A 22,094-nucleotide genomic window follows, 5' to 3' on the forward strand; every position below is an offset into this window, starting at 1 on the left:
CAGTTTTCTCTGCTGCAACATAGGTACTAATGTGCTCCTGTATGCAGTGAACCTTGTTTCTGTCCCTCAGAGCCAGACCTGTGGTGACAGTGAATGCTCAGCTCATTCTGAACCCAATGATTGTGAATCCAGACAATAAAACTTGTCTGCTTCCTGACTCTCAGCTTTTGGTGGCTTGGTAAGTTCATGATAAGATAAAAAAAATCCTCATCCTCTTTCTATTCCTTACTTCCTATTCCTAACTTTTCTTGCAGCTTTTTGGTTGAACATATTCAAAGTTCAAAAAAGATGTTCAAACATACTATGTTGAATGCAACAAAAAAACCCTACACAGAACAGAGTTCTTTTAGATATCTTCCAGTACTTAACAGATTTTCAAAATGAAGTACTTAAAGGTAGAGTGCTTTCATACACTGAATCTCCTGTGTAGGAGAATGCTCGTTGTCTCCTAGGGATCAAGATACAAATTCATATGCAATGCTTGGATGAATGGAACGTGAAACAGCTGAGACAGACAAAACACAGGAACAATGATCTGTCAAAATACACATCTTTCTTGAGAAAATATGTCAGTGAAAGTGATGCAAAGAGCTGGTGGATCCACTGTTTTCTGTTAGAAAAAGAAGAGAGATCTCAGTCTTTTGTGGAAGAGAGAAGATACCTGTCTGGCCATCCTGAGAGCAGTTCACAGGATGTTGTTTCTGGTTGTCATTGGTCAGAGGAAGGTTTTTTTAGTGCCTTGTACAAGACAATGTTGCATATGTCTTTAAAAGAGAAACCCTACGCCACAGTACCATTTAACTTTGAAAAGAAAAAGTACATTCAAAGACTTGAAGCTAATTAAAACAATTTAAGATCAGTTACAAATATAAAATGCTTGCAGGACAGTTGGAGGCTATCTAATAGCACATAATACCACATACAGGCACGTTTACTACACTAGTAAAAATTCACTTAGAAAGGATCCCAGGAACAGCTGATAAAAGAGGCTATTACAAATACATAAGATACTGTTTAAAAGTGCAAATCATAACAAATGAGGAAACTGAAAAAAAATCAGAGCATAAATACGTACAACTTGAATACAAAATAGCAGTGAGTCCTGCCAGAGACACTCTGAGGAACAGATTTCTAAGACAGAAAAAATATTCATATCATTTTATTTAAGCACATTAGAAGCAGAAATCCTGCCAGGAAGTGGGCTGTATGAAAAGGACATCCATGTGTAAAGGAGGACTCCAGAAGACAAGGTGACTGCAGAAATTTTTCACTGCTTTTAAACCAGAGGTGGTCAAAGGGATTCCCCACACTGGAGACTTTCTTTATATGAGATGAGTTCTAAAAATCATCTCAAATGTCAAAGTCAGCAAAAGTGTTTTTAGAACAAGTTGTTAAATATGAACCATAAAAAATACTCATGACCAGAAAAAGTTCATTCAGTAGTCATAAAGAAACTCAGCTCTGGTACATCTAAATGACTAAATAAGTCAGCTTTCAATGCATCTAGAAAGGGGCTGTCAAGAGAGTTTCACTTTTCCTCTATTCTTCCACACTTTATGGGACTTCCCATATTTGCCATAATGTTCCTTGTTTCTATATCCTGTGTAGAAAATCACCAATGTACAGAGCAATGGGGAAGGCAATTGATAGATCTAAGTTTCACAACTTTTAAAAGCTTTGGCCTTTCTGGAATAGGATCCAGCTCAAGATCCATCCTGACTTTTTGATTCAAGCACCTTTTGATTTAATAGTTGATTTGATAGAGAATTTAAAATATCAACACTGGGCTGAAGCATATTCATTGATCAAAATTATGTTTTTTCAGAATTTTCAGACTTTCTAAGAATGCTTTTTGTCATAATGGAAATGATTTTGAAACCCTAACATTTGCCAACAGTGTACTAAAGGAAAAAAGGTGTGGTTTTGCACAAGAAAATAAATAGAAACATTTATGTAAAAAAACTATTCCTGCTGTGAGACATGGTTTTAAAAAACGAGAAAAAACAAAATACGCTCCTTTAACATGCAGTATTTTCATTACTTTTCATTACTGTGTTATAATAAGCCAGAAGGTATTTGGTTTATATTTACAAGAGTTTTAATACAAGAGCATAATTTAGTGTCTGTCTGCTTTATTCAAAAATACTCATCCCTAAAGATTTGGTTTGTGTTACAAAACAACTGAAGAGCAGCTGCTATTTTCCATGTTGTAGTTTTTCTCCTTAGTTGAAGCTTGTATTGTCCATATGAAAACAATTAGTAGGAAAACTCCAGCAAGCAAAGAATTCCTCAGTCCCATGGGATAGATTTCTGTATCAGCCAGCTGTGCAACCTGTATAAAATGTGTACGGACTGACACTGCAAAATTAGAATGAAAGAAAACCTCCTACCCAAAAAGTTTGAGGAAGTGTGTGTGTATGAATAATGTAGATTATTCCACATTTTAAACTACTAAGAGAATATTATTTTTGCCAAGATATAGATTGGAAAGCTGCAGCACAGAGGAGACATGCAGAAAAGAGACATTTTTATGCACATTCTTAAGAGAATGTGACTCTTTCTGAGTTCCCAAAAACTAACAAATTTGGAACAAATTCTGCAACTTTGAAGCTATGAAAGAAAATGTTAATTTTTCATTATTTTTTTATTATTTTTTTTAAGTTTGAAAGATGCAGGTTGATTTCTGGAAAAGGGGGTAAATAAAACAAACACTTTTTTAAAAGCTGTTTCCACATCATATAATCTATTAAGCCCAAACTGGGTTCCAGCTACCTAGAGGTCTAATTTATCTCTGCACTGGTATTTCTGTTACCATTTGAGATCTGATTATTAAATACTGTTCTTAACTGCATAACTTTTGAACTATTTTTCTGATTTTGCTCCTTTCTATTCCTAGTATTTTCTTTTCCCATTGACTTAATTTGAAACTGGATGTTATTGGTGCCCCATGGATATGGACCTAAGGGCCTTCGTACTGCCTTGAAATATCTTTGTGTGAGATTTGCCCTAGTCTGGAGCAAGCCTGACTCTATGAGTCAGACAGCAAAGTCACGTGGCCAGGAGTCAGAGATCTTGTACCTTACACCTCAGGGGCTGATAGGAGTAAAGTAGGCAAGTTGTGACAGTTGCTACCCAGGAAGCCCATTGCTGTGTTGCAGACCTCTGCTGTGCCAGGACTGCAGCTGGGTGATTTGATAGTATTAGTTTTAGTAGTCCTAGAGGTAGCCAAAAGGCAGTCATTTGAGTTACCTAGGAGCCTTTGTGTTGCCGCAGTCTGGCCATGTGACATAGCCTAGCCATGGAAACCCTTCAGGATTCAAGCTCTGTGTTGGTCATTCTGGGTCACTGGGTTAGACTTTGGCATAACAAAATCTAAAAGTAGGCCAAGAGCATCAAAATAGAGCTATATTGACTTGCTTTTAAGTATTATTCTTCAAAGAGGAAACAGTTTGTTTAAAGGTCATTCATCAGTAGAGGATAATAGCTTCTGCTATTCTTCTGTAGAGGTTTGTGACCTTGCAGGTTAGCTATAAGCCTCACACAGAATGGAGGTCCCTAGCATCAGAGCTTAAAGTGCCTTTCTGCTAATGCATTATTCATTCTTCCTCTCCATGTGCAATCCTGTGTGCTAAAGAAATTGTTAACAATAACAAATGATGTCTGGTAGGATCTGGTCATTTCTTGCTTTTCACTTCCTGAACTAAGTTTCCTATTTTTTCACCTACTAGAATAGCCAGACCAAAATAAATTCTTTCTGGGATAAACTGCAGTCCGGAAAACATTATGTGTAACTGATTTTCTAAGGATTAACCATTTTGGGTAATATTAGGTAATTTGGATTGACTTCTAAAGAGACTACCCTCATGTATGCCATGAGTAGTTTTGAAGAAAGATGAATCTTTTTAAGCTACTTCTTCTAATAATTAAAATCTAAAATATAAAATAATTAAAAATGTTTCTGTCTACCTGAAGAACATAAAAGTAATTAAAACAAACCAGTTTGTTGACCTGAAACTACCAGGAAAAGATAGTAAATTCAGGTTTAAGGCTTTCCTTCTGTTTTGTAGCTGTAGTCAAATACTCTCCAAATCACACATAGATCACACATAAGCTTGGGTGATATGGGCATCTCTTGAGAAAGGCAAGATTGATAGCACGTAAAAGTTCATATGCTTTAGGATGATGGACTTTTTTCCCTCTTGTTCCTTATCTGCTGAAGTTTTCTTCTTTAAACTGTTGTCTTGTTTGGTTGATTGCTCCTCCAAGCAAGCTTCTAAGCTCAGCTGTTGTTATTTTTTACTGTGCCTAGGAGGTGCTCTGCCTGGAGAGGAAGGAATAAACCTTGGCTCTTAAAGTAACACTTAAGAATGTGACTTGTTATAAAATGTGTATGATGAACTACTCTGTTCATTACAGTAAATTAAACATACACTGAAATTGTGCTATTTAACAAGTAAAGCATTTCAGGCTGGATTTTTAACTCAGCCTTTTTTTTAAACATGACAGCACAAAAATTATGTGAGACCTCCGAAGTGAGGTCACAAAGTTTGATACATGATGGCAGTTCATGAGTTTACATTTGTGAAAATACACTATTATGCCATGACGTGCGAGACTGGCCTATGAAGCCTGATGTCTAAATTGCACTAAGGCAATTACACAAGCTTTTCTCATTTTGTTGTTCTGGTCCTCGTCCTTGTGTATTAGAGAATAATTGGTTCTTCATGTGTTAGTTCATAATTGCAAAGAAGTAAGAATATGACTGAATTCGCACTTTCCTCATGGAGCGTAGTCATTTGAAGGCTACAGTTAAGTGGAGTTTAATGGCATAAGGCAATATTTTTTTTGCCCAAGAGGAAAGTTTAACAGGGTCATGAGAGTGACATGAATACCAGATGTGGCACAGTTTCATTACATATGTCAGAGGAAGCAAACATGCAATTAGAATGTGATTATAGGTTATTTTAAAGGTTATGTCGCTGGCTTTGAATCCACTGCATGGAGAAGTTAGTCTATAGTATAATACTAGTGAGGAGATTAAGAGCAATGACTACTTTAAATTTGCTTTTTTTTGACCCAAGATGATTTCACATCTTCCAGTGCTAACCTACAATCCATGTTTAGCTGAGTCTTACATATACGTACACATACCCATACGCATACACATACACATATACAATAAAACATTTTCTGAAGCCATGAAAATGCTCTTGAAAAATGATTGGTAACCAGGACAATTGAAAGTTTTAGAGAGCCCCAAACCCTTCACATCAGCAATTTTCTTACATTATATGGGACTTATTTGGAAATAATAGTGTGGAGAGCTAAGTACTTGTGGAATGTGACAGCAGGAATCAAAAATCAGAAGCATTTTTCCAGTGACAGACTTCTTGTTTTCCCACTCATCAGGAAAGTACACCCTGTTAACAGCAACAAGCATTAGTATTCCTGTTTCCCTGGCTATCCAGAGTAACTTGTGAAAGTTTTTTAACATATGATTCAGTTATGTATTTATATAACTTGCATAGATGCCTTATGAAGTTAAACTTTTCTACAAACATTTATAATTTTTAGGTTTTTAAAATTAATTTTTATAGTATATCTTCTTAGAATTTATCAGCCAATAAAACTATGACAGGCTTCTCCTGTCAGATGTTGAGTGTAACTGCAAATTTATTGCTTGTCTTACAGAGAAATAGAAATAAATGTTCATTATGAGAAGTAATTATGTCTGAAGTGATGTTTATGTAATACAGTTATAACTGTGATGTGAATATTGCTAGGCTCAAAAAAAGATTCCTGTACACTATGAGCAGGCAAATGAAAAACAATTAACTTACAGTGTTTTGCATTGTGTTGAATGTGTTGCATTAGTATATTAACTAATGGACATGGATAATCACTTTCTCTGTACTTTGATTTAGGTCAGGTATCTGTCACTTTATGCAAAATGTAGCAAATTAAAATACATTCTGCTTAGTCTTGTGCCACACAAATTGAACAATTCCGTTGGTATGTTTGGAGTGAATTAGAGCTTTTTTGAAATAATGAATAATGGAATATCATGGAATACATTGGCATCCTGTGTGTTTTGATTTGATAGAAAACAGCTTGAGTGTTGGCTACATGCTCAAGGATCTTTCTTATTTGATCATGATGAAGCGATAAGGACTTCTGCAGACAGCTTCATACAAAGGTGGTTTGCTGAAGGTCAACATAAGGAACCCAACTTTGCCAATAGTATTGGAAGTGTTATGTCTGTAGGCTGTCTCAAGAATTAGTGGGAACAGAGGCTCTTCTCCATACCTTTCCCTGGAAGATATTCAGACCTTCTCTTCTTTGGTTATTAGTGGACTGTAGGAGAGTTGCTAACTTAGAGAATGTCACAGGTAGCTAAAAGCAGATCTCAAAATATTTTTGAGAAAAGGAAAAGAAAGCTTAAAAGGTATGACTTGGGAACTGCCAATTCTCTTTCTGCTAATAATTACTTCTACTTTTTTGTATGTAGCTTCACTGTAAGAGTCTGCGCAGATTTTGAAGGTCAAAGTATTTCAGATGGGATAGGTAAGAAGTGTTTTGTATTCCTGTAATTTACTCTGTCCCACTCAATTTCAGATGTATTTTTATTTTACAACTTAAAACATGATAGGAGTGAGATCTTCCTAAGGCAAGAAAATACAGTTAAAAAGATGTGTGTGTGTAGGTATATACAGATACATATATATAACACAAAGCTTATATTATTCACTTGAAGGATTTTTTTATTCAGCTAAGGCAATTTTCCAAATAAAACCAAGAATGTACCCTGTTGGAGAATATTCTGTTCTGAAAATAAATAAATAAATAAATAAATAAATAAATAAAAAGAAGCAGAAGTTTAGTAAAAGTACAATTTGTAAATGAAATTAGTAAACTTAAATTACATATACTCCATTTTGGATTAAAAACTACTGTGCTGCTAAACAGACAGGCACTTAAACCATGAATTAGTCTTGCTTGGAAGACTTTATTAGAGTAATTGTCTATAATACATAAGTAATCATTTACTATTTTTTCTTTCCACGTTAAATTAATAAAAATGTGATTTACTTCTGTCCTTTAGTGCTGAAAGGTGAATTGCAATTAGATTCATTGAAACAGAAAGGAGCTGTTAAGAGGACCCTCTTCTTTGATTACCATCAGTCACATCATTATTTCTCCATTGTGATAGAAAGACAGAAACAGCTCCATTGCCAGGACTTTCTTGTTTATCTCAGAGTAAGTTGTTCAAAATACTTTGGACTGTCATCATCATTTGAGTAGTATCAAGCATTCCAAGATAATAATAGAAAAAAGAGTCACTGGAAAAGGAAGAACAATTTCCATTGTTCTTAGATCCCAAAATTGCACCCTCACCTGGGTGTCCAGAACATTCTTCTACCTGGGCAAAATTCTCTATGTAAATCTTTGGCTTATCTTTTGTCAATGTAAAAGAAAGACTCCTTTAAAGAGTGTACAGTTCCTCTGTGTACAAATACATTCATTTCATGCTTTTCAGGGAATTCTGATTAAATACTGCATCTCCTGATACAAAAATGCAAGATTGCTCTCCCTGTAATGTTCACAGTGGGACAGTCCACTAAACATGCGAAAGATCATGCCAATTCATTTTCAAAAGGTATTTTAAAGGAGTGTTACCAGCAATACTGGCCTACAATTAATCTATTTTTAAAATATTTTTAAGATATTTTAAAATGTTTTTAGAAAAATTGAAACTGGAACTCAGGTTGTGAAAGTGTCATTAGTTACTCACTTGCAGCTGGAATTACCTCATGCAATTGAAGCAGATTCCAAGACTGGTCCTAAAAATGCAGTGGGAGGTAAAAGAAAGAAGTCTCGAGCAGTATGTAAAGCAATACCTAAGCAATAAAGGTGGTGGAGTATTACCATTGCTAATCCATATAAATTCTTGAGTTTGGAGTAAACCAACAAAGTTACCTCCACAAATCCACACATGCCCTACCTCCACTCTGAAAGGCAGGTGGGCAGTAACTGGTAGGAGTTGGTTCTGTGTGTCTCTTTTAAACAGCTTCATTTTAGGCTAATGCTTTGAAAAAATTCTGAGTCTACTCAGCTCAGCCAGCTTCTTCCAGATGTGTGGCTGTGGAGGCAATGTGTTCTGGGCATTCCAGTTACTGGTGAGTCACTTTGCTTTCCTAATGACATTGCCTACAGCCATAATTTGGCCAGCAGCTGTCAGAAGCATATCTTTACCTTGATAAAGACTGAAGTCTGAATCTGTTGCTATACTGTACTAATCTAAAATAATTATATTTAACCGTTGTTTTTTATTATGTGATTGTTGCTTACAGGATGAAACAGAATTTAGAGATAAACTATCTCCCATCAGTATAAACTTGAATTATAGTTTGGATGAATCCAGTTTTGAAGATAGCTTGACTGTGAAGCCAATACTGAACTATTACCAGAAAAGCTCATTAACAGAACAGGTATGAATTTTGCATGCCACATTTTCTGTATTATAAACATGAAAGCATTTACAAATACTCTGTCATCTTCCTTATAATAGAATATCATGCCAAGAAATTGCACAACAAGGATTTAATTAATTCAAAATGTAAATTTAATATAAATATAGAAACAGGCCTTTAAAGCATTTCCAAAACTTTGTTGTGTTGATAATTTTAATTTCATTCAAGAATATATAAGACAATTTAGTGTGGGAAAGGGCCTGAAAAGTGTTACTATTCTGCTAAAGGCGTAGTTGACAGTATAAATAGTCTCCAACTACTCATGTGGAAAGGAACTTACAGAAATGAGAAAGAGATTGATTCACTATGGCAGTGCTAGTGATACTAAAGAAATTTGAGTTAGTGATATTTAATGAAGTGATTTAGACTCTGAAGGATATACTAACTGTATTACAACTTCTTTTATTTTGCAACAATCCAGGCTTACATTCTGGTTGACTGTGGGGAGGACAACTTGTGCATTCCTGACTTGCAGCTTTTTGCTATGCCGTAAGTTATATAAAATAAATGATGCCACATATAACAAAATCTGGACTCTTATAGCTGCCTTAACAGAATGTGTAGAAAACAGTTCTGTTGCTTGCTATAGCTACTCATTCTTACCTAATTTCCAGATTTTAATTTGGACATCCATTTCCTCTAGAAAATCCATAAGTGGAGAAATACACACTTGAAAACATATTTTTGTCAGACACATTCATGATGTCTAATGGCTATCATAGAAAACATAGTTTTGCAAGTTTTGCTAGGAGTGATCCTAGTTGTCTTAATGCTGAGAGATAATACAAATGATTGTTCAAAGATTTTAAATTTGTTCATTTCAGTGTGCCAGTGACTTTGAACTTGGGACGCAGTCCACCTGAACTGAATGTACAGTGAAGTGAATGCATCTCAGAATAACAGAATTTCAAAACATGGCAACAGTTCCTCCAATAGAGGGAGAAATATGTCAAGTGGGGAATCTCTGACCGGTGACTGTGCCATCAAAATCAGTACATAGCTGTGAAAGGAAAGGGCACAGTGCCACTGAAAGTCTTCTGTCATCGTTCATTTTACAATGGGCATGAGGGGAAAACTGGAATTCCACCACCCTTGTGCCCTCTGGAAAACACTGCTGATGGGACCCCTGTGGCAAGCAGTTCCTCCACTAAATACTTCTTTGTGGTTAGAAAGTAGTCAGGCTCTGAAATTTTGTATCAGTAATTTTCAAGTTTTGCGGTAAGCCACAGAACCTACCCAGTGCTGGCATTCTTTCCCATGGGGTCATTTTTATGGAAAATATTTTATTCTCTGTTCACAGAATATTTTTCAGAACAGATGCTATGAGAGCAAAATGTCCTTTTGCTTTATTCATACATAAATTGTAATTGTGCATGTTTTTACTTCTGACAAGTAGTGTGTCCTTTACAGGGATAAAGATCAGCTAATAATTGGAGAAGAAAACTATGTCATGCTCATAATAAATCCACGGAATGATGGGGAAGGAGCCTATGAAGCTGAACTACATATAAAGATTCCACCTGAAGCAGATTACACTGGGGTTGAACGCAACAACAAGGTAAATGAAAATCAAAATGTTCGTGATAAAAAAGCAGAAGAACTGGGAGCAAGATTCACCACCTGTTAGGGTATATACCACCCAAAAGCAGCAAGTAAAGAGGTGCCTCTTATGGAGGAAGATTCTATCGACTCTCAGCTGTCCTTGCTTACACAGGCCAGGCTAAAGATTAGCTATGTCGCCAGAAGTTGGGAAGGGTGGGAGCATTCTGTTCAGAGTCAGCTCAAGTCCAGCTCCTTGCTATTAACTTAGTTATAATATCATACAGATACTGTCACATTTCTCCTAGGGCTAGAGGTATTTGCATCATTCAGATTCTGAAGCAGTAAACCTTACCAGTAGCGGGCAGTGATAGTACAGAATTCCCTGAGTGCTTCCAACCTTGGATTCTGTGTTACCAGCTCTCAGTCAAAGCTAATGAGCCCTGCTGAACCCCAGACACTTGGACACTGCTTTCTTATGGTCCCAGCACACCAGTGTTTTACCATTATTGAGGATATCCCAGTCTCTCATATCCTGAATAGCTGAACATTGACTGCAGTATAAACTTGACTCATTTGTAGTCATTATCTTATCTTATGGATAAGCCAGAAAAGCAGTTCTAATGTAGAATGTGTCAGTGTTCACAGAAGGACTAATGTTGACTGAAGTCCTGCTGAGCTGTACTGAACACACAGTGTTTCCTTTTGTGGTCTGTTTGTTTTCTAAGAGCAAAGGCGAAACACTATCCTGCAAACAAGCAGAGTGTTCATGTATTCTCTGTTGGACAGCAAGTCTCAATCACCTCATCTGCACATAAATCTCCCAAGCTGTTGCAACATGAGCTTGCTTTTTTCTGTCAGTGCCTGGAATGTTCAGAAAGGGCCTCAAGGGTGAGAGTGGGAGAAAACAAGTTAATTTCCTTTCTAAAGGCAAATGTTTTAAGGAAGTTGAAAGTAACTTACCAGGCATTTCCTTATCCTCTTACTTTTCCTACTTATTCCATAAAAAGAAATATCATTAAGTTCTTTCTGAGATGGAGCAAAACATTAGTCCTACTATCTGTGTCATTCTTGGCGTCTTCTACATTTCAAGGGCAGTTTTCACAAGGGTTACATATGGTACTGAAAGCAAGTTCAGTCTTTCTATTGGTTTTAAACTGTAAAAATTTTTAAAACTATGGTCTTCATGATACTATGGTTTCATTTAAATAAACTGAAAAATTCACTTCTTAGTGCAGTTGGAAAGAAATGGGTATTGTAATTTTCTTTTAAAAGACAAAGATAAAATCTTTTGGCATTTAACTGCTGGTGGAGGTTGTCTCTAGTATGTGTTCAGTCACTTTTCTGTACTGCCATATGTCATCTAAAACTGCTGTGAACATGACAAAGAACATATAATCTTTGTAATTTAAAAAGCAAATTTAGACTGGAAAAACAGATTTTTAAACTCAAACATTCTTTTATAACCTTCCTGTGTTATTTTTTCATTTAATTCATTCTGTCTAAATGTACAAATTAAGTAATTTGACCCCTTCAAACATGAATTAGCAGGATTTTTAATTTTTTTCCCCTGAGTGCTCAGAGGTTCATTTGTTACCAGGATGGCCAAATTCTTAGGGGCCATAGTATAAATGAGTATAAATTAAAGAGGGACTTAATTATTTCAATCTATAGGGCTTAAAAGAAATATGGCGGCTTGAACTGCTTGACAAGAACACAGAAGAAATTATCACACTGCTATGCAGTAACACTGAGTTACATGGAAAAAAGGTCTCTAGTCTGTTGGTCCTTTGAGGCATGGACCATAGATTAAAATGACTGTTTTACTGTCAGTTTCAGTGGAGTCAGGATTTCACTTCTGAATTTGTGTATGCACTGCACTCTGCCAATGGGGCGTCTGTGACTGCTCCTGAAATGTACTTCATTTAATACAGTTATTTGAGCAGACAGTAGGATTTGTGGTAGAGCTTGTTGCAACATGCTCTCGAAGCTCTGCAGCGAAGGATTTCATTGACTCTTCAGTGTATCAGTGCTTACAGTCCTCTGTGTAGCTGTTTTTTTCCAAACTGCAGAATTCCTTGTATTAAGGCAGAGACAATATTCACCTCAGAGCCAGCAAAACACGTAGACTCAGAGCAGAATAAATGAAATTTAATGAGCTGAGTAAATAATTCAATACATTTCTGATGGAACTGAAAAATGTTTAGAATCAAATCATTCTATTATGCTGCCATTATTTCAAAGTAACTATACTCATAAAGGATATTAAGCTTCTTTATTATGGGGTTACTCCGAATTTAGTCTACCTAACAGAGAAACAAATTTATGCCTTAAGTGTTTCCTGTCCAAACTGATTTTTTTCAAACAACTTGTTGGGTTATATACATCATTTGAATTACACTAAGAAAGTGTTAAAGTCAACAACTTAACTGAAAATTCACTTGCCTTCAGCTTTATGGAATACAATGTTTGATCTGCTTCAGTTGACATTATCTTGTTATCGCCAGCCTGATTCTGTACCATATTGTACATACACTGTGCAACCATACCAAGGGAGTATTTTCAAAGATGTACATGATCAAAGGCAAGCAGAGCCAAGTAAAGGCATGTGATCTTAAAGTTTGAGGCCAAGGATATAATTTTAAAGTTTCATTGATTCTTGCACATGCTGATACTTCCTTCAGTCAAAAGCTGATTAATGAAATGCAGTGATTTACAATGAAATCAAATGTGTTATTCATTAGTTGTATTGCTGAAACACTTAAAAGGTCTAGAGACCAGGTAAATGAGTAAATTACCACAGCTTTACTAGTTCCTGGAAACCCACTGGCTTGTAGTAACTGTCCATATGCATTAGGTGTGGAGTTACTGAGATTAGTTGCAATGGAAAAACTATAACCACATATTATATTACCTCATATTTCCACGGCCAGCAGTAGATCCAGAGACAGTATATACATGCTGTATGGTATATTCTTGCACTACAATAGCAAGACTGTGTGTTTGAACCTCAAGCCATTGCTTGAATACTGTGCTCTAATCCTTTGCCCAGTGAAAGAGTTCCCCGTATTGAACCCCTCAATCCTGCCTTAGTAGCAATGGCTGGAACCCAGATTCTCGTGGAATAATTAGAAGAAGTAGGTCAGACAAATACAAAGCCCTGAAAGGTATTTGTTCCACACCAAATACGTGATGAATTTTGGCATAACTGTTTCTGTGCAGGCTAGAAACTGCAGACCACGACCAGATTTATATTGCAGTGGATAAGCGCTGGGCCATTATCCTCATGCCTTTCTCAACTAAAGCATGATACTCTGTTAAAATAGGAGAAGACCTGAAGCATTCTTGTCTTACCTGAAAATTCTTACAATAAGTCCATGGTAGCTGACTAGATATGATATGATTTGAATTTTGTGAGGACAAATACTTGCTCTTCATACCTCAGCTAGATGAGAAGCTAGTTTCTGACACCTCGTACCTTATCCATCCACTCTTCCTCAGAAAATAAAATTGGAAGGTATTGATCAAGGAGAGGGAGGAGATGTCTTTACTCTGCAGCCTGTTGTGCTTAACTATTCTGGCATCAATTAGCAATTCATTGCTAAGACCACCAGAAAGAGTTTCAAGTTCGTAGGCTGCCTGGATTACTTAAAGCATCCAATCATTTTCCAGTTAAAATGCACCCTAGGAGCACATGTGTTAATTGTTGGGGTTTTGCTTCTGCCAAAAAAAGACCATGTGTTGCTATAAAATTATAAATTGCTACCAGTGGCAGGTAGAAGGATTCTGTGGCAAAACCTTCCATCTGGCTGAGTTCCATATGAGCTCACCCATACTGACAATGCTAGGTATATAAGTCTCTGCTCTTGCTTGCTTCTTGCCTGGTTTTAATTTTCCTGTTTTGTACTTAACCACCTCAAAAAGGTGATCAGTGAATGAAAAAAAGGCAATAAATCTCAGTATTGAAGAAATTCTATCACATCTGACCCTTTGCCGCATCTTTATGCTGCACAAATTAGCTTTTGTGATGCTGGTCATATATATTCTGAGCCATTAATCATTTTCAGTCTAAGAGCATAACCTCTAAATTGGGGAAAACCTACTCACAAGTCTCTATTTGCTCAGACTTTGAGGGACAAAACCTATGTGATAAGGGCTGATTTGCTGTCTGTGCTGGTCTATGATACAGTATTAATAAAGTGCCAAATGTCAAATTTAGATGGATTTTTATTTTCTAATATTTAGACCTCAGTTTCAACACGCACCACCAAACAAAATCAAAACTATAAACCCACACATCACGCTAAAATGAACAGTTTTCCACACGTGTGGTTTCAGCTGTGTTAAGGCCCTCTTTTCTCCCATGTGTTGCTTCCCACTTCTAATTAACCAGCTGGAAAGAGTGCAAAAATCCCTCCCTCCAACCCTAGAGAGTCTTGAAAAGGCTATTAGTGCACTGGACATGCTGTATAACAAACTGCTTCCTCCTACCAAACTGTTAAAAGTGTCAGTATACAATGAGGCATACTGACTGAGGGCATGCTTCACATGGGCTTCTTTTAGGACATGCCCTATCTTTTTCTTTTAATCTCAGGAAACAATAAGGTCAGCATGTCCATGCTGACTTTTACAGATAAGAATTAGTCACTAATCAGTGGTCTGTAGATTTCTCAGGTCTTTTTATATAAAGAGCATGACCTTGCATGTATCGTTTAATCTGTAAGAATCACAAATGAGAGGAAAGGTAGTGAGAGAGCCTTATAGCAACAACTAGCTGCATCCTGCTTTTACAAAGCTGGTTTACTTCTGCACAGATGTGGAAGTATTTTATTGAATATGCTGAAGAGGAAAACAGAAAAGTAAGCAAACGTTCTGTTGCTTTGTCTTACTCTGTATCTCCTAATTGTACTATTTGTGGCTGTTTCTCCTTTTATGCAGTCTGTTTTGCCACAGATGGTAACAACTAATGATAAAGACTAAAGGGTTAAAAAAAAAAAATAAAAAATGAATACATTTAACATTAAGAGCTTTAGAGGGAAATTATATGATTGTATCCTCAAAGTTACTGAACAAAACTGCCTGAGAAATGTTAGGTACAAACTGGACTTTCAATGAAGAGTTGCTGGAAAAACAGTTAAATTGTACTTATTGCTGTAAGCAAAAAGTACTTTAATTTCTCATAATGTGAAAATCTGTAATCTCCTTTGTTGCTGAATTCTAGACACAGGTAACAGTTTATGTTTTTACACAAGTATTTAATATTCTAAGTACTCTACCACATGTTGGAAACTAAAGTTTTAGACTTGGTCCATAATAAAGTTCTGCCGATGCCAGAAATTCAGTCTGTAGAGACTTCTCATGATGGATAACAACTATGGCAATTAATGTAAGGCCTATTCTTCTCACCCGGTTTTGCCTACTCTTCTTGTCTCTGTTGAGTCATCAGGGCTATAGGAATGATTCACAACAACAAAGCAGTATATTAAAACTAGGAATAGAGTGATCTCATCATGGCTCTTAAGGTACTGGGAAACTTTCCTGTTTGTTTTTCCCTGGCATCAGTTCTCCCCCATTGTCTGACAATAACCAACTAGATGTTTTGATAGTTCACTGAGCAGGTGTCTGAAATCAAAAGACATGTCACAGACAAAAAGACATCACTTTCCCAGACGGATACATTTCACTGTGATCTCTGACCTCCATATTGGTGTCCTTTTGTTACAGGCCCTGCGTGTATTGAGCTGTGATTACAAGATGGAAAATGAAACTAGAATGGTGGTTTGTGATCTTGGGAACCCCCTGGTGGCTGGCGCAAATGTAAGGGAAAACCAGATGCATTTACTGATTTTTACCTAATTGAATTTTAAAGGGGAGAAAATGGAAAACTACTCAATTAGCAGAATGTGTCCCAGTAAGCAGCATGTAAAACAAATTATTTACTTGGACAGGAAATTGTCAGTGTAGTAAGAGGAAGAACTGTGCTTCTGAAAAACTAACAATTTTGTGTTCTGAAAGGTTGGTGATGTTAAAGCCTGTGTTTTGTTTCACTTACTATAAAGAAAATGAGTGGCTCAATTTAAGTCAGAGAAGTTGCGCTAGTATAATGAAGAGAGAATCCCAATCTATAAAGTGATCTGTTTATTTCTCCCTTTTAGTATTCTTTCTACTTATAATATGTATAGTAAATGGCAGCTTCTTTGCCTGATTATTATCTTGAGTGCGCAAGAGTTGTCTTATCATTTATATCATGATTTATATATATGTGAAAATATGGTTGGAATCAAGTTTTCTTTCAAGTTATTAATGTCATTCTAAACATTTTCCTAAGACATTTACTCAGAAATCATGCTACACATCAGATGGAACATTGGTAGCCTTGTTTTTAGACGAAAGTAGAACTGAATAATAACTGACAATCGACAGCAGATAAGGATTAAACATAGGTTTGGAGATGAAGAAAGTGCTGTCCATTCCACAGCTATCATCACTTCAATTTCATGACAAAACAGGGCAATCCCAGAAGTGCTGAATCCATTAATGCTGGACTATGGATCCCCTTCCAGAGGAATTTTAGTGCTGCTCATAAATTCATAAATGCTATGAATATTTAACTAAACCCAGATAATCCAACTTCTATACCTAGGTAAAAAGCTGTCCTAATAAAAATCTAAGCAGTCAACATGAACATACATGAAGAATAAAAAAAGAGCTTTTAATTGAAAACTACCACAGTTTTCATTTCATACCGGATCTGGGGCTTTGCAAAGAAACCAAAGCAAATCTTAGTATTTTCAAAATCCTACCAAATTAAGATTTGTCCTATGGAAGATCAATATTTCACTCTTCAGCCTTTCTATAAAGAAGTGTTCTCCTGGCCTCTTATGATCTTGAAGCATTTCTTGCCTGACCCTCAATAGTAAGAACAAATTGGGTCATAGAATAGGAGACTGGGACTAGAATAAACTTGTTTGGATCATAGGATTAGCTTCAGATCAGTCATGGAGCTTTTGAAAATGAGTGTGAGACCAGGTGTCTCATACAGTCTGCTTTCATGGCCATGAGCAGTCCCAGAGAGACTCTTTGGGATTGTAAGAACCTGAAAACTATTAAAAAATTAACTCCAAGCGATGGACCTACTGGGAGCAGGATCCTGCCTGGTGAGGATTGTTCTCTGTTGAACTGCTGTGAACTAGAAGTCTGAAGCTGGTACTGTAAACATTTTCTAGGAAGGACATAGAGAAGAGAGCAAAAAGGTTTTGTAGATTTTGGTTTATTCTACTAAATGAAACTACTAAAAAGTAAGAGTAGTTGAAAACCTTTCTGAGGAATGGAGTTTTCATAATGGGATGATGGGAGGCAGTGATAAGCTGAAGCATTAGATATATTCCAAGTCAAGTCAAATAATTTCTTGTACCAGAAAACCAGATCTGGATTATCTGCTTAGTGGTTTCATGGTTAGTCTCCTAGCAGTAGCAAATTCTCAGGATACAGACTGAAGTGGACAAGAATCTTGTGGATGATCAGAATGCAGTGGCAGGGGGCAAGGAGAGCATAGAAACCCATGGGTTTGGAAAAGAAAAGGAAGACTAAACACAAAAGACGCTGACATTGTATACCAAGCTAGGAACGTATCTTTCCGGTGTGTATATTGTCATAAACATAAGCAAAGGAAAGGTCTGAATGTGGCAGTATTAGACTGCAGCCTTCCACACTCCTCCCTTTGAATTCAAAGCCCTGTTTCTACATCATCCTTGACCCAAAATGCTGGCACTGTGATGACTTCAGGAATGCTATTTGATGGCCACTAAAGCAGTACTACTCTTATCTGTCTCCTTATGAAGTCTCACAGCATAACTAATCCTGTTTTTTTCAGGATCAGCTCTATGGCTGCCATAAATGCACTGTTACAAAATATTCCTAAGCAAAATACTTCATAAAGAGAGACAGAAAAAGCATAATGAAACAGCAGGGTCCATAACATGTTGAAGGATATTCTGTCCTATATACAAAAGAATCCAGCACTTAAAATTAAGGCATATGAAGACAGAGCATTACAAAGCCTATTGGCAAAAGTGCTGGAGTATAGTGAGTGAAAGCTTAAAGCCTAACTTTACCTTTGAAAACAGCTCTCCTGGAAGCTTAGTAAAGGTGAAAGGACTTGAGCTTTTTCTGTCCAAATGCGTTTATGATGGCAAATGTACTTCCAGAAGTGAAATACCAGCCCTTTGTACAGGTCGCATAAATCACAAAAGGTTGCTCTGATCCCCTTCCAGTTTTGCAAAACAATTCTGCTCTGGCAGGAGATCTGTTATTCTCAAAATACTCATTCAGAAAGGGACTCTTTGTGAAAGTTGTGAGGGAGTGGGAAGGGAGGGATAGGTCACAATCAAACATTCCTAAAACTCTTGGGTCACCCTAATGACTTTTCAGCACCCTGAAATCCTAGAATTCTTGAACTCTTTAAGATCAACTTTTGAGTACAAACGTTGTGTCAGGATTTTGTGATATAACCTATGGGATTTTACTGCAGCAGGCTACAGAGTTGTCTGGCTCTACACATCTTCAAAAAGGGTTATTGACATCAAAATTGGTGTATCTCTGACTTTGGGAAGGTATATCACAATACCATATAGCCCAGAATACAAACTAAATGTCAGATACCATTTCACTGGCAAAGAGTGCTCAAAGTGCTTATTTATGACAATGAAATGGATCAGACTGACAAACTTCCTAATGCCTGTTCAACAGCCTTAGAAAGTGAAATGTAAGTTTATCACAAATGCTGGTAGAACAATTTGGAAATTAATAGAAATGAATAGACACAAGTTTAGAAGACTGGGAGACTTGTAAGATCTTGCCTATTTCTTGGTATGGACCAAAGTCATTGCAAATGAAAGATACTTCAAAAAAAGCTAGCCCTCTGTTTCCCAATGTACTTCTAGATACTGTCACACATAATAACAGATTAAAGCTTAGCACTAAAGCAGAAATTACATGTATTTCAAATACATGATGCTATTGATGTGGAAAATAATGCAATTTTAATTAAATTAGCTTCACTTGGAAAATTTTAAATAAAATTCAACTGTTCTGATAAAATGATTGGCCTACTAAAATAAGGAGGTTGAGTGATTGCTAAGTTTACAAGCTCAAGCAAATTCAACTCCTTTGGCCTCAGTGTGTTTTCAGCAAGCGCATGTGGACGTCTTTGCCCCATTATTAGTGGCAGTGTCAAGGTCCACTTGGGATTAACAAAGTCATACCATCAAACAAAGGCAACATCTGCAACATATTAGACTTGTACAGTAGGAGTGTATTTCAGTATTATATAAGGGATTAAGCCTCAGGGGTATAACAGATCATCAAAACTGCATTCATGTCTGCTCTATCTGAGGAAAATTTTATCTTAGGTTCATCAAATCTTTTTTGTTGTTGCTATAAGTAGAAACAAATTTATACAAACTGATTAGTAAAAGCAGTGAGAGAAAGGCCAAGGTGAACAAATGCCAAGTTAAATATTTAGAAATTTTTGTCTTGGAGATTAAAAAAAATCTTTTTATTTTTGAAGGTGAATGAAATATCAATACAGTTGTTAAAGTCATCTCCAAAAGTGGTCTCAAAAAACAACTTATCCATTGCAAGTCAGCTATTCAGCTTCTGTTTAATTGAATGAGCATTATCTTTTAATTTTAAAGATTTAACTTCTAAAAAGAGAGCTTAGCTATAGCTATGTCATTTAAATGGCTAGAATTCAAAGATCTGAATTTGCCATTTCTTTTATGATGACAGTATTGCTTTCAGCATAGGACAACTGAAAGCAGTAATTGAAATGTTAGCTAAGTCTTGTTCTGGAGATGGACTAAAATTCAGTGATGCACCACTGCAAGGGAGGAAAGAAGGAGAACTGAATGAAAATGAAAAGCTTGGGAAAAAGGAATTGATTAAACATTTGAAATTACACCCACAGAGGAAAATGGCTTCTCTTCAGTGATGTTGAATGTAGGTCCCAAACATAAAACTCTACGTTGTTGTATCCTGATTTGTTGCTGGCAATGCTACCCCAAGTATGTTAAGGAAAATGTGCCAAGCAGACAGCTCTTCTTTTTTTTTGTTTTTGTTCTTCCACTTTCCCCCATAATCAAGTCAGATACTGGCAGAGATGAGGGAATGATGTCCTCATTTCCTAATGCCTTTTGATGAATTTCTCAGGAAGATTGTTTCTCCACATGAAGAATATGACTGTATGTAACCATCCTTTTTAAAGAAATGAAAGCACAGCATGCAAGTTATCTGGCAGGAAATTCTACCATCAGGCAATAAGGGGAGGGAGTGAGAAGCTGTACAAGATTGCAGGCAGTAGACTTTGCTGACAGTCTCAATGCAAAACTTACATTACAAAAATTTGATATTTAAAAGACATGCAGTTGAAATGAGGCAATTAAAAATATTAATTTAAGCATTGCAGTACAATTTTATTAATTTAACACCGAGGGCAGATGGTATCTCCTACTGCTCCCATGCCACTTAGATACCAGGCCTGTAAATATGTAGAGCAAGAGACTTACAGAGATCCCACCATATGTTATTGTATACTCCTCCTTCAGTTAGACCTCAAATTCATTCTCTCTTATGAATTAACTTGTTTTGCTTTACTCTGTGCCCATTTGCAAAGCAAATGGAAATTACCAGAGGAAGGAAGCAAGGTCTGCATAAACACAAGGTAGGACTTACCTCCTTCAGTTTTGGGAACTGTATTTTACCCTCTACCTTCTGTAGTCTACCTTCAGTGTACGACTACAAGTGTAATGACTACAAAGGTGACAAGCTGACCTGCAAATACTTTGAAGTTGTATTCCTCTTAACTGAACTGCAATGAAAAACTCAAACCAAATCAAACTAAGCTATCGAACTACTGCTCAAGAAAAATAAGTCATCAGTCAGCCCTGCAACACCTAAAACACGCAGCTCATATGTCCCAGTTACAGACAACAGGAGGAGCAGGAAGCCTTGGAGACATGGATAAAGGCATGCACAGATGGAGGCAGGGATGGGAGGTGCCAGACAGCTATTACTTTCTTTTGACTTGGCAAAGTAAAGCAAAAACTATCTGGATGAAGAAGGGCCCACCGCTGTGTTGTTGGGAGCATTCTTCTCTGTTGCTCTTGATCTTTCCTCTGTCCAGCCAAATTTTCCATCTGGTGACATACGCTGGCAGGATGGTATTTCTTCCTGAAAACAACTACATGATATTACTTCATACTGATTTTAAAAAGCAGCAGTATTCTATACAGGTCTGTGAAATTAAATGTTGAACAGTACTGCTTTCTTGATATGGAGAGATCAACCATTGTTAGTAACCTGTTGTTTTATTTCTTTCTCAGTTCTCTACAGGCATTCGATTTTCCGTTCAGCATTTTGAAAATGCAGATTTCAGCATCAATTTTGAGCTGCAAATAAAAAGGTTAGATGCTTTATCAAATTCTGAATTCCTATATATATCTGAAGTTTAATGTATAAGATCACTTTAGTGTCAGTAGTTACGTCACAGGCTTTCCTATGGTAGCTTTCTTCAGGAAGTTTTGTAGAGTTGGAACCTTGTTAGCTTTTTTTATTTAGTCTTAGAGTTATTCTGATGATTTTATTTTGTTGAAATTCAGACTGATTTTAGTCAGTGATACAAGGATCTTCTACACATTTGCCAAGTTTACACTTTGTTTTCCACTTCAGAATTTATGAACAGTGATCACTTTGTAACAAAGTTCTGTATTTAAAAACGTATCATGCTCTGAAAATAAAGACATGCCACTTCTTCACAACAGTTCAGAAAATAAAAGGAGAGCAGTTAAAATGTACTCAACAGATTTACTGGCACGTAGAGAGAAAAAAATGGTTTCAGTTTGATGGTTTCAGGTGAACCTTTGTCATTTTTCCATTAGTTTCCTCCACATTTGTTGGACTGAAATATTACTGCTGGAGAATACAGCAAGCAGTACTTCCTCCACAGGGACAAAAAAGGCACAGTAC

The 22,094-nt window shown here is 36.5% G+C and overlaps 1 protein-coding gene across 1 annotated transcript in view; it reads left to right on the top strand.

The window, feature by feature from the left end:
- Positions 1-22,094, top strand: part of ITGA8 (integrin subunit alpha 8) — a 110,075-nt gene that overhangs the window by 45,263 nt on the left and 42,718 nt on the right. Inside the window, exons 15-22 of the mRNA XM_062623647.1 lie at positions 71-178; positions 6,509-6,564; positions 7,103-7,257; positions 8,352-8,489; positions 8,953-9,020; positions 9,942-10,089; positions 15,795-15,887; positions 21,452-21,531. Of these exons, the coding sequence (XP_062479631.1) occupies positions 71-178; positions 6,509-6,564; positions 7,103-7,257; positions 8,352-8,489; positions 8,953-9,020; positions 9,942-10,089; positions 15,795-15,887; positions 21,452-21,531 (846 nt within the window). The remainder of the gene's footprint in view (positions 1-70; positions 179-6,508; positions 6,565-7,102; positions 7,258-8,351; positions 8,490-8,952; positions 9,021-9,941; positions 10,090-15,794; positions 15,888-21,451; positions 21,532-22,094) is intronic.

Source organism: Pezoporus occidentalis, unplaced genomic scaffold (assembly GCF_034315485.1).
Source record: "Pezoporus occidentalis ecotype Australia unplaced genomic scaffold, CSIRO_AGI_Poc_V1 ctg257, whole genome shotgun sequence".
In the NCBI taxonomy this organism is placed as follows: Eukaryota; Metazoa; Chordata; class Aves; order Psittaciformes; family Psittacidae; genus Pezoporus; species Pezoporus occidentalis.